The sequence below is a fragment of the Aptenodytes patagonicus genome, chromosome 3 (assembly GCF_965638725.1).
Source record: "Aptenodytes patagonicus chromosome 3, bAptPat1.pri.cur, whole genome shotgun sequence".
Lineage (NCBI taxonomy): Eukaryota > Metazoa > Chordata > Aves > Sphenisciformes > Spheniscidae > Aptenodytes > Aptenodytes patagonicus.
In genome coordinates this window covers 97,829,221-97,845,797 of record NC_134951.1, presented here as the reverse complement: position 1 = coordinate 97,845,797, position 16,577 = coordinate 97,829,221, and the positions used below count along the sequence as shown (strand labels likewise).

The window sequence follows — 16,577 nt, the reverse complement described above, 5'->3', positions numbered from 1 at the left end:
CCACATAGTTAACCTTCTGCAGTTGTCCTGTGGCTTTACAATGACAATTTTTAATCTCTGTTGTGAAATTGCCAGAGCGAAAGTACTGTCATACCTAAAGTAGCTAAAGAGGGCTATCAGTGAATACAATCAGATGATAGGAACTCTGTTATCACATTAAGAACTTAGAAGCATGTAAGTAGATATTCGGTAACAATAATTAATGTCTTATTAATTTATAAACAGAAAGAAAAATCACCTTGCAAGGGCTTAGCTGTCATAGAGTTTGTTGTCAGTTATATTTTCAGCAATAAAAGTAGTGTTTCCATTCAGTATACATGATTTTTTTCTCAGCATAGGTTGATATATTAGTAAAGTCTGATTGCATTTTTATTAAAATGCAACTTTTCAAAGTTGTCTGTAAACTATTATGTAAAGAAAGCCACAGATCTATCTTAGAATTTCTTGAGCCTGAGCTGTATTGGAAGAATGGCAAGCGAAGCATACAGCTGGAGTTTGTCTCTACCAAGCAGTCCCACTTATGTCTAACACATGGTTCCTTCTCACCAGCCTTCCTTGAGGTTATTATATATACATCTCTTCCAGCTGAGGTTACTGTCCCTGACTGTTCACAATTGCCAGACTTCCTTCTTCTGTCCTATCCACCTATCTGGGCTTTACTAGATTAGCAAAGACTTGCTATTTAAAATAAATTGATAAATTTTGACTGAAACCAGTTAGGGAGTATTCACATGAACAATTCAGCTAGCCAGTGTGGCAGAGGATTGGAGGTAAATGGCTGGAAAGTTTTATCAGAACCTTTTCTTCTGTGAAATCACAAAAGCAAAATTCTTCAGCAAGCACAAAACGAAAGTGTGGTATACGTCCATGATTGGAGTTCCCACGTAGCAAGGATATTTTTATGCATTAAAAAGTTATGACAAATAATACAGGGCATTGGGAGTTTTTTGTTTGGTTTTGGGGGGTTTTTTGGTGGTACAGACCTCCAGAAGGATCATTCTGCAGGAAGGAATACATGATTTTGTGGATTACAGTAGGCAAAATGAGATGAAATCAAATAGCGCTAACTGCAAAGTCATGAGTTTAGGATCTAATGAAAGAGCTGTTGTTTATTAGCTCAATTAGCAAGTCATGGGTAAGATCTCATTTAGAATGTCGTGTTTACATCTAAGCACCTTGGATTAAATAAAGAAATCAAACTGAGTCAATAGCTGAAAAGAGCATTTTCAAGAAAATGGAAGTGTTTTAGAACAGGAAGTTAAACCTTTACCTTTTTAAATGAAAGTTGCAGGGAAATGTAATTATGAATTATGAAACTATTTGGAGTAAGTATCAAGCAGAGAGAAACTATGTGTGGTAAATGATAGCATTGATTACAAAATATCAAATTGATGTGATTACAAAATACAAATTGATGTGAAGTGGTAATGAATACTATGAGACAGTAAATTGGGTTTGTAACCATCACAGGTAGGAAATTTGGAAGTAGCTTTCTAAGCAGGATAGTGGAAGTGAGATATTAAAATTTGTTGTGTTATAAAATTGTAAAAAGAATTGTAAGGTAGGAAGGAAATGATCCTGCAGTTAGAAATTAGCCTGTGGGTAGGAAAATTTTAGGGCTCAACTTGCTGTTGTCTCTGAGAGGATGTTGAAGATTTGATTACTGTTTCTTGATCATGATTGTTATGTTGAGCTTATCCTGTTTAATTTGTTGGAATGCTTGACAGAGTGCCACTTCCCCTTGTTGAAGATGTGCTGACTACTTCTGACGATTTTCTTGTCCTTCGTGTGCCTGGAAACAGTTTCCAGGATTAGTTGCTCCATCACCTTCCCAGAGATCGAGGTGACACTGACTGGCCTGTAGTCCCCTGGGTCTTCCTTGCCCTTCTTAAAGATAGGAGTGATGTTTAGTTTAGTCTTTGGACACTTTTCCCAGTCACCTTGATTGATCAAAGATTATCAAGAATGGCCTCACAATAACACCACCCAGCTCCCTCAGCACTCGTGGGTGCATCCCACCAGGGCCCATCGACTTATGTATGTCCCGTTTGCTTAAGTAGTCCCTGACCTGATCCTCTTGCATGAAGGGTATGTCTTCCTTAATATAGATTTTCCCCCTGGTCTCTGGGACCTGGGATAACTGAAGGCTGGTCTTGCTAGTAAAGACTGAGACAAAGGCGGCATTCAGTACCACAGCCTTTTCCATGTCCTGTGTAACTAGGTCCCCTGCCTCATTCAGCAGGGGGGCCACATTTTCCCTAGCCTTCCTTTTGTCACCTATGTACTTACAGAAGCCCTTCTTATTGTTTTTGACATTAAGCCTTTTTTTCCACGTTACACTTTATGTAACCTAGTACAAGAATGCAACAGTTAAACATGAACATAAGATCAGTACATATATGTTTACTATACAGCTCACATAAAATCAACATGAATATCCAGTGCCACTGGAAACAACCAATGGCTTCAGTCTTGGCAGCCAAAAGAATTTTAATAAAAACAAAGGGAAGATACCTTATTCTTTGCTTCTCCCTACAAAATGAAGTTACTGGGGATGGAAATCATCTATTACTTACTTTTTAACAGTTTTCAGCAGCATTGCAAAAGGTCTTGATATAGGGGCCTTTTGGTATCCTAAAAATTTGATCATCTTTTTATATATTTTTTGTCACAAAGACTGTTACTGCTTAAAACCTTTTCCATTTTGATTAATTTATCAGTATTTCCATAGAGCCAGGATTTCTCCTGTTGCAAACAACGATTGCTAATGGCTATAACTCAAAACTATGTGAACTTAAGTAAACTTTCTATGGTATATTAAGAATGTTCAAGTTAAAATTTGTCTTTCTGCTGAAGAAATCTGTTTCTGAAGGATTTATTCTTAGAATATTAAAAGTAAATAATACTAATGTGTTGCATAATTTTGTTCTTAAAAATGTAATGTGCATGCTATTTGTCATTATCGTCAGCAAAAATGGATGTGAATCCTGAGGTATTTGTTCTGCTTTATCCTATTTTTAGTGAGTAGTAGGATTTTGGTAAAACTAACTTAAAGAAAGCTATAATTTGCATTTTTAATAAAACATTTTTAATAGAGGCATTCATCAAAATATAGCTGTATTTAAACCTCCTCAGTCTTTTAGAATATGTTAACACTGATTCAGAAGGCAAGTACACTTACACTTTTGTTTGGCAAAACTGGTTTAAAAAAAGGATATATATAGCATTCAGAATCTTTTTTCTTTTTTTTTTTTTTTTTACGATGTACAAAGATTTACTATTTCCTTTACAATTCAATCCTTCAAGATAGATTTTTTTTTTTTTTTTTTTTGCCTTCAAAATAAAATAGATATGGTCAAAAGAGTTTTAAAAAGAAGTAAAAAGCCTTTAACAGCTGAGGAAAGTCCAAAATAATGAGCTGAAGTTTTAGCTAAAGGTAACTAAAAATTTTGTAAGAAAAATTTGATGAAGTTTTGAAAAGCTGAAGTGAAAATTCAGGAAAGAAGTTAGCCAATTTGTTCTTATGTATACGTCCAGGTCTCATTGTTATCTCCTCCTTTTCTACTTTGGCTCCAATTTCAAAACCGTTACAGATAAAAATGGAAAATATATATATGTTACAGGTACTGGTAATAACCACTCTCTTTCTACATGCACTACCAACTACTTAGGCTTTCTAAAATGCACCCTTTGTGTAACAAATGTACTTAATTCCATAGAGAAGTCAATAACTTACGGTCAGGATAGATGTTTAAGAGCATGCAGGCACTTAAGCAAAGTTACACAAGTGTTCTCTAAACTTCTGGTGTTGTATGTGCACAGGACTGCCATTTTGACTATGCTGAACTTCTGGAGGTTATCACATGCCTAGAAGTCCTCAGTTCTGGGAATATTAGTTAAAACTCCTGAAGGCTCAATTTTGTGTGTATAATTAGAGTACAGTTAATATACATTGCCTGCTTTGACAACAGTTATTTAAAACATCAGCAATGACATGAGAAAGAGGGGGTGCTGCCTGTAATGTAGCAGTTACAGGACTTGTTCAGGAAGGGAGAAAATGCTTCTTCAGTAGCTGAGTGCTTGAAATTTAGTGTGGTCATTGCTGAGAAATAACATGCCTAATTACTTTTCAAAATCTGGACATCAGTACACAACAGGCTACCATGTTTGTCCTCAGAGGCAAATTCCAATAAAGCTTCAACAGATCAAGAATCAAAGTTCATTCTTTTACAAAAGTTTCACTCATTTCTTAAATGCTAATTTTCAGCTGCCAAAAGGAATAAGCAACAGGATTGGTAAAGCTCGTTCATCTTGAATGTAAATAGATAGCAAATTTTAAAATTAGTTAGTCTAGGTTTTTGACTGACGAGAAGAGGTAGCTTACCATGGAGTGTATCTCATGGTTTCTTCTCTCAACTCTCTACCTCAACATACCCCCTTCTTTTGGTGCTGGAGTTCCTGCTGGGGAAAAAAAAAAAAAAAGGCCAATTTCTCATGAAGCGGCTCCTGCACTCCTGTAGTTTATAGCCTGAAATATTAAGACAGCCCCAAGCTGGTACTAATTGATGGTGTACCCACTACAGACATATTTTTCTTGTCTACCTAAGATGTAGTGCATACAGACTTCTACTTCAGAAAACCTCAGTATCTTAATAAAGAATAAAGCTAAAATGTAATATGAAATTAAAAGTACAGTAAGTTTCCAAAACCAGATTGATGTTTATAACAAGTCATTTTTCCTCTGCTAAAGTGCTCTGGAAATGAAATATGCCTCTTTTGTGGTTTATGATGTTACCGGCAAGATTGGTGGTGGAAACGATTCTCCAGGCACCAAAAATACATGCAGATCTCTACAGATGTCCCTAACAAAAAACATCACTTGCATTTGGTTCAAGCTGTCATGACTCCATTGATGTAGGCTGTCATTTGGTAGAGCTCTTAAAATATTCTTATCCCACCATTCAGAGTAATTTTTCTAAAATTGAGACGTATATGGAAAAAGAGAATTTAAATACAGTATCTATCACGCAAAAAGGCATAGAACATGTAAATGAGGCAAATTTTGTTGAGAGTATTCTCTCTTTTTTTAAACATGTTGGTTTAGTTGAAAAAGACAGACAAGGCTTTGAACATAAAAGCCCTTTTTCAGGTCTAAAACAGAAGCAGCAAATGTTGCTACTGCAACTTGGCAAATACATGAAGGATGTCAACACATATACATTTAATTTGCTATTACTATATCTTAACTGAAATCTTCATCTTAAGCACAGTCTAATTTAAAGTTCATAGGTGACTCAAGTGCCTAATGTATTGGCCCTTTCTTATATTTAGTAAATTTTTTACAACTGCATCAACTGTTGAGGGAACAGACTTTGACTCCTACAAAGAGTCATATATGTATTTCTAATATCCAGTGTTTAATGTAAACTGCACAATGCAGTGTAAGATATATGTCCTGTTTTATGAGAAGTTATCTGAAATGTGTGATTCTGACATAGGCAAAAGTGAATCTTACTTATTTAGAAGTGGCAGCACCGTTGGGTGGGTCTCCTAAAGTTCTTGTGGGTTTGACTTCATATTTTCCTTTGTATCCACTCCCTGAGCTTCTGCCAACCCTAACATGCTTCACTTCAGGTTCTCTCTTTGTACCTACTAATTAAGGACTTTCGATGTGTGTATGTATTATACAACCAAATATGATCTCACAGGCAGCTTTAAAGAAGTAAATGGTTGCAAATAGTAGCTGAAAATTATTTTTTTCTCTTTTGAGATATACAAGCTGTCATACGTGAAATGTAAAATATTTCTGCAATAATATTGATATCAGAACATGAGAAAAACTTGGTTGTATCAATAGATACACTACTTCATTCCTCACCGGTGATATCTGCAAGCATTTTGTTCATGCTAAGTAGCCTCTAACTGCACCCTCGGCTCCTCTGCTCCCACTTTGAATTTGATAACCCTGCTGCCCATTGGCTCTTTAAAGAAAATATAAAAGCATAACTAGGTAACAAAAAAGTAGGCATACTGTAAATCATTAATGCTAGTGCAAATATTCTACAGCATCTTGAAGCTATGCCATGTAATCTGAGAAATTATTAGAATCCATAACTAACAGAAACAGAATCAGACCAAAATGGTCCTGTTAACTGAGTCTGACACATCCTAGGAAAATACGTGTTCTGTCATGTGAAGGTGATGACGGTATATTAAGTTGCTATTAACAGATTTCTTTTATCCTGTAATTCTCACTAGCATTGTGCTTTGCAACATTTGACAGGTAGACAAACCAGTATACTAATTTTCCAGAAGAGGAAAATGAGGGAAAGAGATTTCAATAGTTTCAATCTTTTCACATTGAGATCACTCTAAGGTTCAATCTGGTATCAGACTTACCATATGTCAGTAAGGAGCCTAAAATTGCATTTCTGACTATCATTAGACAGTAAAGGTCATGTGGCTTTTGTTGCAAAAGTAGAGCTATTAAAAACATACAGCTGGGTTAATGTGAAAAATATTTTTCTTACCTGTACTGTTACCTGAGATTTCTTAAAATAATGAAACTGAAGAAAGTCAACATGATTAAATTCAGCTATCATATCCCATTTGGACTTTTGTTGTTGTTGTTCTGTGGTCTTGGACAATCTTGAAATAGTCAATTTCATCTTGTTTTAAATTAAGTTTATACTTAATTTAACCTTTGTTTTTGAAATACAGTTCAATATTTGCCTTACTACTCCTGTAGAGGAATATTAATTAATGTAAAAACCTACTCCTAGTGGGATTCTTGTAAGTGGTTGGTTTTTTTTCTTTTTTTGGAAGCATTCCAGTTGAACTTTATAAAAACTGACTTTTAGAAAGTTGGCATTGTATAGAACATTTCATTTTTGTTCTTTTATTTTAGTAACCTTAAAGCAATCCCAGTTTTAGTGATCATATATCCTCTAACAATATTTATTGCAGTAGAAATGGTACTTGTCTTTGATTTGTATCTGACGTACTCCTGTACAAGTTTGTTCTTTGCTGTTAGGCATTTGCAGTGTTTCATTTAGTGGTGATTTCTCTTCTGTTTATAAATTACTTCAATATATATGGAATAGTTTGTCTTGTTAATCAATTAATTTTATGTGGATAAAATGATGCCTAGGTAAATGACCCATGCGCCAATTAACTCAAGGGTTTGCACAGTAGAAATTTTCACTTGTGGAGTGCAGTCCAACCTGCCTGGATCAATGTTCAGTACCACAATAAACATGCTAATAATCTCAAGAAACTGTTCATTTTACCCTCTTCCTCCCTTGTAAATAAACAAAGAACCTCGAGAGCCAGAGAAATTAAATGATGTCAATGTTTTATTTAGTTCATTGAGTCTGAATATTCTGGTTTTCCTTGGAGGCCTTTAACTTTCCCAAAGACTATGTTTTGCAGTTCAGCACTGCAGGGGTACTGTGAGCAACCTTGTTTTATGTCTTTCCCATTTTTGAAATGCAGTCTAATGAAGGTAGCCATATATAATACGCATGCTTTTCATGAAGAATTTAGCTGAGCTTTACAGCGGGGAAGTATTTGTTGTATATTGGTTTTGGATTTGTTTTCCTATTTTTAAGTATTTATTCTTTGTTGATTCATTTTTCCCAAGCTCTGTTACCTCTACTTTTTTCCATTCTGAACAGATGGCTATATCTTGAGGGATCCTGGGAAAGATGTAATGAATTATGCTTACATATGAACACTTCTAATACCTTAGTTCTATTACAAAGGCTTACCAAATACTTTGTCTTTAGTCTCATTTGGAAGTGTCCACAGTTCTCTTTTTCTCATTTGATAATAAGTGGAAATACATAGTAGCATGAACAGGTTGACAGTCTTCATAAACATGAAGACTCACAATTCACACTAGCTGCCATCCCGAAATTCTTCAGACAACCCTCACTTGAATGAGAGCTTTCCTTGAGCCAAGGGGACTTTTTGCTCCTAGTGATTTCAGTGGAAGACTTGGCAATTCTTGTCCAATAGAGCACTTAGTAGGAATGGAAAGACAGTGTCTTCTACTGTGAAAATGTAGTTTCTGCAAAACAGATATGTGGGCAGATGCCTTTCTCATCAGAATACATGGTCTGAACAGCTATTCCCAAGAGTTTGCTTTTGCTAACAGTCTTAATGTTCCTCCCCCAGAACAGCTCAACTTGCAACCTTAATTCTTCTCTCCTGGAGAGTTGTTTCCAATTCCTTCTGCAGGTTAAACCGGCAGCCTCCGGCACGAGGGCTGCTGGAACCCCCTTGGAGCTCTCATACCAGGACCAAAATCTGGTTACAAGGTGGGGTTGTGAGGAGACACTGTGATTCTGCTTTCTGACAGAGAAGATAGCAATTTCATGCTATTGTTTGACAGATTTTTCCAGACTTAACTGACGAACAATGTAAGTGTTTTCTGTGGGTTTCACACATTAAACTTTATGAAGGTCTTCTCCCTCTAAGCAATAAACCCTTTTTCAACAAACCAACCAAAAAAAAGAAGGTGGCCACACTCAGCACTCTGGAAGTGCCATTTCCGGTTTGAGCTCTCTTGAAATCTTTATGAAAAAACACTGGAATAAAGTCCTTAAAAATTATCCAGTATTTATAAACTGGGATCACTAAAGCAAGCTGCAATAGGATTTGTGGGTGTTGGATACATTTAAAAATCAGCATGGTCATTTAAATATGTGCAACCATGTTTGATCACTTGTGGCAACAAAATAAGGTCTAAGTTTATACACTTGCATGCTCTTACCTACTCAGAGATAGTCCTTGAGTAACCCCAATGGATACTATTTAACTTAAAAATAGTCCCCTAATTTCTCTGCTGCCAGTTGAGCATCCAATGCCACACTATACCCTACATGTTACTTTAACTTATTTTCCTAATTAAAGTTTGTGAGGCACTAAACAGTTGTTGTTTAGGATGGCTGTAAATAGCATTTGTATATGTAACAGCATAGAATAAATGATCTCTAAATTAGTTAGTGATAGAATAGGGTGCATAATATCTGCCAGGGACTTTGCTGATATGCAGGCTTCTGCCTGCTGTAGGCGTACAACTGAGTCTTGAAATCGCTTTGATCTTTTCATGTCACCTCAAAAAGTAATCATCCACATCCAAAAGCCGTATTACATTTTTGCTTGGTGTATTTTGAATTATTACTGATTTCAAGAGTTTAGCCCATTATCCATACCACAGCAAGCTTTCTATTTCTTGGTCATTTCAGATCTTGTTGCTCTAGTTCAGAGCTTGTGAGCTGTCATTGTCATTCTGCTTTCTGACTTACCCAAGTTCAGTGGGACAGCTGTAATTTGCACATTTTATGAGAGGAGCCTATTGAACCAAAACTTTGTTTAATGTGAAAGTTGGTGGAGTACACTGGATAGGACTACAGACTGAAATCAAACCTTCAATAAGAACATTCTTAAACATTCAAATTCAGGATGTAGATCAAACCTGAATTTTCCCAAAATTTCAGTTGTTTGAATTTGCTGTAAATAATGATGGGTTTGCTGTAACTTTCACATTGTGAGTTGGGCATATTTGTGAGTGTTTTAATATTAAAGCCAATTTACACAACCTAACAGGAGAGTTATAATTAAAATTAAGTTGATACAAAATTTATCACTTTTTAATGCAACCTTGTCAACTGGGGTTTCATGAATGTGATTGCAAGAAAATTTTATGCTTTTTCCGATGATCTGAATTATTTTTATGGTAATGATTATTCCAGTTCACATTGTAATGACTTGATGAAATGTGTTTCCTGGTTCTCATCCTGTAGGATATAATGATTCTTCCTTAGATAAGAATTTTCAAATATTTATTTTGTAACACTATGCCATGGTATTAAAGAAGGAGAGGATAAATTGTTTGGCCTGTAAGAGTAAAAGAAATTGTTTTCTACAAGTCTAACAGTTTTAGCTCAACTGTTCGACTACCTTGCCAAGAATGTGTTATCATCAATGGCTTCTTCTCTCAGTTTTGCTTTTATTCATATCGTGTATATATTGCTGTACATAGGTTTTGATTTGCAGCTAGAGAAAAACAGACATTCGATAGCACCTTATTTTAAAAGAACATATAGCTTATTTGTTTGAATTAGGCTCCAGAGAAACAGCATGCCAATAATGTTAGTGCACCTTTGCACTTGAGGCCATTTGAGAAAGGTGAAGCTACTTTATGAAATTATAGATTATTTAAGGAAATGTAAACAGCATGATTGAAGGTACAACATCAGCTGTGGAGAGGGAATAATCTTCATTACTGAGCAGAATGAAAACACAACCACTCCATCAAGCTTCCAGTGTTTCTTGCAGTCTTTTACTAGTATTAACATTGCTGTATTCCCTTATTATCATTGTCATTACCCACAGGCTGCAATGCTGTAGCTGTTTTATGTTCATATTATGCTGAGGTACAATCTTAATGGTCTTTTTTAAGCTCCTTTCTTTAGATACTATTTTCAGAATGTGATTGCTTACTATTTCATATATTTCTATATTTTCTTAAAATGGATAAACCAGAAAATTTCCCTTTCCCAAGAGTTCTGGGGATCTATTTTTGTGTGTTTTGTTTGGCTGTACAAATCTGCTGCCTCCTAATGTAGCGCTGGAAAATGATTATCAGATTACCTTTAATTTTGGTTGATGCATTTCTGCCAGACAGAAGCAATAATCACTGTAATAGTTTTGTTTTCCAAACTTACTTCTACTGTTTTTACTTCTACTCTCAAAGGCAGCACATTGCCAGAAGGGTTAAATACTTTACATTGCAGTGTTACGTATGAGTAAGGGTGTTTCATTGTTTAGTTTAGGCTCAGCCATGAATTTCATCCAGGCTTTCTGCACTTAATACAAACTTTTTCTGCAACAAAAGCATTCTAGAGGGTCAATTCAGGCTGCATATTAAAATTAGTGCTAGTGATGGGATGAATGTTCTATAAAATTCTGCTTGCAAAGCTGTCTGTTTTTCTTCAAGGCAAGCATGAAACATGAACATTATATTCTCAGGTCATCATCACAGAAAAATATATTATCCGAAATCCTCTTGCTCCTTTGGATCACACAGCAGTAAAGACTGCACTGTATCTTTCTTTGATTTTCTTATTCAAAAAGGGTGGAGCCTTTCTGCATGCTTTGCCATTCAAACATTCCTGGTGGTTCTATTTTCAACTCAGAATTTTTAAATGAGTAACAGATGTGCTGATTCGTTTGACTGAAACAGAGAGCAAATTTTTCTACTATATTTTGAATAAAGTTTTTTAAACTTTTACTGATTATGGAAGCCTGAGTGCTAGTTCTTGTTACCAGCCTTCACTGTAAACAGTATCTTACACCACAGAAATCTCACTGAAGTCAGTGGGGAGTAATCCTGATACTAAAGTATGATGAGGGGCAGCAGAACATATTTAGAGTGACTATAAAATGCAGCTTACGGAGCTAGACACCAATAAGGTGTAGCATCCCAGTATTGCATATCCCAACCTGTTTAGGTATGTTTTGTTAATGTATCATCCCTACTTACAACAAAAATGCAAAGCAGGTAGCCCAGAAAATAATTGGCATACATGCATACATATGTTATTGGTAATGCTGGTCCATTGGCACAAAACATGTAGAAAACTCTTGCACAGCAGAACTCCCAGGAAACTTTATAGCTCTTGTGAACAGTGGATTTGCGGGTCTTATAGAATCATAGAATAGTTTGGGTTGGAAGGGACCTCTAAAGGTCATCTAGTCCAACCTCCCTGCAATGAACAGGGACATCTTCAACTAGGTCAGGTTGCTCAGAGCCCCGTCCAACTGACCTTGAATGTTTCCAGGGATGGGGCATCCACCACCTCTCTGGGCAACCTCTTCCAGTGCTTCACCACCCTCAGCATAAAAAATTTCTAGTCTAAATCTACCCCCCTTTAGTTTAAAGCCATTCCCCCTTGTCCTGTCACAACAGGCCCTGCTAAAAAGTTTGCCGCCTTCTTTTTTATAAGCCCCCTTTAAGTACTGAAAGGCTGCAATAAGGTCTTCCCGAAGCCTTCTCTTCTCTAGGCTCAACAACCCCAACTCTCTCAGCCTTTCTTCATAGGAGAGGTGTCCATCCCCCTGATCATTTTCATGGCCTTCTTCTGGACCTGCTCCAACAGGTCCGTGTCTTTCTTATGCTGAGGGCTCCAGAGATGGACGCAGGACTCCAGGTGGGGTCTCACCAGAGCGGAGTAGAGGGGCGGAATCACCTCCCTCCACCTGCTGGCCACGCTTCTTTGGATGCAGCCCAGGGTACGGTTGGCCTTCTGGGCTGTGAGCGCACATTGCTGGCTCATGTCCAGCTTTTCATCCCCCAGCACCCCCAAGTCCTTCTTGGCAGGGCTGCTCTCAATCCCTTCATCCCCCAGCCTGTATTGATACCGGGGGTTGCCCTGACCCAGGTGCAGGACCTTGCCCTTGGCTTTGTTAAACCTCATAAGGTTCACACAGGCCCACTTCTCAAGCTTGTCCAAGTCCTTCTGGATGGCATCCCATCCCTCTGGCATGTCAACCGCACCACTCAGCTTGGTGTCGTCTGCAAACTTGCTGAGGGTGCAACTCGATCCCACTGCCTATGTCATTGATGAAGATATTAAACAGTCCCGGTCCCAATATGGACCCCTGTGGGACGCCACTCCGTCACCAATCTCCATCTGGACATTGAGCCGTTGACCACTACCCTCTGGATGTGACCATCTAACCAATTCCTCACCCACCGGACAGTCCACTCATCAAATCCCTACCTCTCCAGTTTAGAGAGAAGGATGCTGTGGGGGACCGTGTCAAAGGCCTTACAGAGGTCCAGATAGATGACATCTGTAGCCCTTCCTGTGTCCACTGATGTAGTCACCCCATCATAGAAGGCCACTAGGTTAGTCAGGCAGGACTTGCCCTTGGTGAAGCCATGCTGGCTGTCTCGAATCACCTGCCTGTCCTCCATGTGCCTTAGCGTAGCTTCCAGGGGGATCTGTTCCATGATCTTCCCAGGCACAGAGGTGAGACTGACTGGCCTGTAGTTCCCCGGCTCTTCCTTTTTTCCCTTTTGAAAAATGGGGGTTATGTTTCCCCTTTTCCAGTCTCGTCAGCTCTGAAGCAGGAAGGAAGGCTTGTGAGTAGGACAGAAGAAAGACTCTAGAGGAAAAAAACTAAGGAGAATCAAATTCCAATTTAATGAATATCATTTTGAGGTTTAAGTTGCAACCATGAGGTTGAATTAGAGGTGGAGCTATTTTACATTTTTCACACAGTTTGGGTGAGAGTTTCCTCCCCCTTTCTGCTCCTGAACTATCTTCATTACTGTAATTTGTTTAAGTGCAAGTATCATCCTTTCTCCCTGCTTATTTATTGACATATATGTACTGGTGATAACACAGATGCTGGTGTAATCTTTCATTCTCCTTCAGCCTTTGATTTTTTTTGTTAATGATAATACAGATGCTTGATTTCTTACTTGGATCTGTAGATCATCTAGCAATGAGAACTGATAAATAATACAGACTTTAATACTTTTCTGTAGTGATTTTTAAAAAGATTTGAAGGCCAAATAGGTCTTGACCTTCTGGCGCACAAAAGGAAACAAACACCATGTTGAAAATGTAAAAGGCAGGAACCAACCATTTTTGTAGGCACAATACCTGCTTCACTTAAAAGGGGATGAAAAACATTCACTAAGGGGGATGAAACATATACATAATTAAAAAAGAAGCCTGATTTTTTTTTCTTCCAAGAATACTGAAAATATTCAAGGTATGTTTAGAGGCCAGTATGAAATGGGAATGAAAGAAATACAGAAGCAAATTGCAGTTTGCTGTTGTGAAAATACCTCTGGCTCACACTTAAGAATATTTCACATATTTTAAATTTTCAAAGTTTGGTTTTACTCATGAACATTTAAAGTTGTCTTGAGAAATTATACAGCCCAAACATTCAGACTTTAGAGAAGTGAAGTGAAACAAAATTGATTTGTCAGATAAGAGAAATCTTTTGTCAAAAATGCTTTCCCGTTGATGGAACACTGAACTTAGTCTTCTGGGTGCTTTAAGACCCCTAGGCCGACTTGCTATATTTGTCTAAATAGGAGTTAAACAAATGCAAAACGTCTGTCTTTTGATGACTCTGAAGTAGTTCCTTTTTGGGTTTTTTTTTCCTTGGGGCAGGAGAAAAGATGTCACTTGGATGTCAGGAAGCTTTTGAAGTTTTCAAGCGGGACCATGCTGACAGTATAACCATTGAGGACAACAAACAGCTTCTAAACCAGAGGTGAGTGTCACAGCAAGATACAGCTGGAGGTAGACACCTGAGAGTTCATTACAAGTCTGGGTAGGAATGTGTAATTTTACACCAGACATTCCAGGCTTCTATTGATAACTTGGTACAGAAACTTTGCCATTTCTCACTGGGGATATTTCATATTCAGAAGGTACTGCGTGGTGACAGAATAAAAGTCTGGATAGAATATGAAAGTGGCATGAGGAATCTTAGTGCATCTTTCCTCTGGTTTTATTCATCTTCATAGCCATGTTGAAGCAATGTGGTAAATGGCATTCATGATCGTGAATTATCTAGAGGAAGTAAGATCCATGTGACTGAATCAATTACTGCAATTTCCATTGTCAAAAATGCTTTACTGGCTTTGGCACTGAGTTGGACAGTAAGCTAGGAGATGTTTAGTATATGCTTTTGTCTGTTGTTCCTAACTTGTTTGCCAAGTGATTTTAGCTTCTCTCTGCCAGTTTTGCACTCAAAACCAGAAATAATACTTTCCTCCTCCACATTTACTGTTAATGCTGGCAAAACACTTCAAAATCTTACGGTGAAGATGGTGAGAATGGCAAAACATTGAAAACATGAATTTTCATAAAGCAGATTTTAAACATCTCGGAAATTAAACCACCAACACTTGTCTATGTTGGTTGGATAACAGTACTGTTTCAGTGTCAGTTTTTCAAGTGTTAACCCTCCTTATACTGCAAGAGAAATACAAGGTTTTGAGATTGGAGATGCCAAAAGCAGATCTCTCAACCTACCCTTGTAACTAACATTTCTCCTAACAGTTGGGTTTTTTTTCTTTTTCCTTTTTTCTTTTGTCTTAGGATTTTCTCCTTCTCCAGGTTTCTCCTGCTTTCTTCTGCTTTCTTAATAACACAATTTTCTCACTTAATAGGCATGAAATACATTGTTTTCAGGGTCACTAAGTCTTATTTACTTCAGTGAAATTGAGGCAAGATATGATCTCCACATCTCTGTGACTTATTCAAGATCTTGCTATTTATCACTTTTCTGAACTGGTTAACTTTCTACCTGGGTCTGTAACTTAGCCACAGGGACACAAATTGCCAAGATATTAGATGTATGTAAGAATTTATCCATGTAAGTTGGATGTTTAGTAATGCCTTTCTTCTGATCCATGTATCAGATGATGCCACATCACTGCATCATCACTGCATAAATGATTACACTGCAATAATTTCTGGCATTGCTGTCTATTGAGCAGAACACTTCATGGTCATAGCATGGTAATGGGAGCAATACAGTTCTGAGCCATGCCCTGAATTTCCTCTAGTTAATCACAATTCTTCCATATTTTCTCTGTTTGTTATTATTGTGAAGCAAACCGGTATTTCCTTCTGGTTTCAGAACATGTAATAGAGATGGGCAGAACCCACAAAGTTTGACACCAGATTTGCTTTCTCTAAAGAACAAAGAGATTCAGACTAATGCCTTGGGTAATGCCTCTCTAATATGCAGCAGCTGATTGCTGAAATCAGTGCTAATGTGAATGTTGATACCCTGGAGCAAGACAGTTTTCTCCTGCCATTTGCAGTCATTTTTAGCAAGGATGCCTATAGCTCCAAGTTTACCAAGTTCATTAAAATGGATTTATATCAAGTCCGGTCTGTAATTTGGAATGCAGCCTCTGAACTACCAGTTACACAAAAGCTCTGTTACCCAGCCAGTGTTCAAATTGCACAGGAAGAAGTGTGTGGACACCACATGTTTAAAGGTTACCATAACTTCCCTTTGTATGTAGACCTCTCCTGTTAATAATTTTGTTTCTAGTTGCATAACCACTTCTGTCATGCCACAAACAGTATTTCATTCAGAAATTACTTATTTTTAGCTGTCTTATTTTTTCCTTCGGGTATTTTGGGTAGATTTTCTTGGCTTGCTAATGATATCATTCTTATATTAATTGAATGGTGAACTGTCAGTGAGCCTAGCTGGAAGTTTGACTGTGAAGGTCGCAACTGTTGCTTGGGCTGTGAAATTATTCATATAGATGTGAATATACATAGTCAAACATATACAATATACATATGTTTTTTCTGTAACTACCTGTGTATAAACAATCAAATGTAATCAGTTGATTAAATCAAATACTGAAAAGCATTCATATTGTTTAAAAAAAAATATATAAAAGAAATACTGGTTTGGACATAAAACTTTTCACCTACTATTTCAGAGCTCTTTACAGGGGAAGTAGCTCAATACTGTAACTCAGTACCATCTCTGGATTTAAAAAGTGGGGA

The 16,577-nt window shown here is 37.2% G+C and overlaps 1 protein-coding gene across 1 annotated transcript in view; it reads left to right on the top strand.

The window, feature by feature from the left end:
• The window catches only part of KIF6 (kinesin family member 6), a 179,891-nt gene that overhangs the window by 107,704 nt on the left and 55,610 nt on the right, over window positions 1-16,577 (top strand). Inside the window, exon 14 of the mRNA XM_076335557.1 lies at window positions 14,205-14,307. Within this exon, the coding sequence (XP_076191672.1) occupies window positions 14,205-14,307 (103 nt within the window). The remainder of the gene's footprint in view (window positions 1-14,204; window positions 14,308-16,577) is intronic.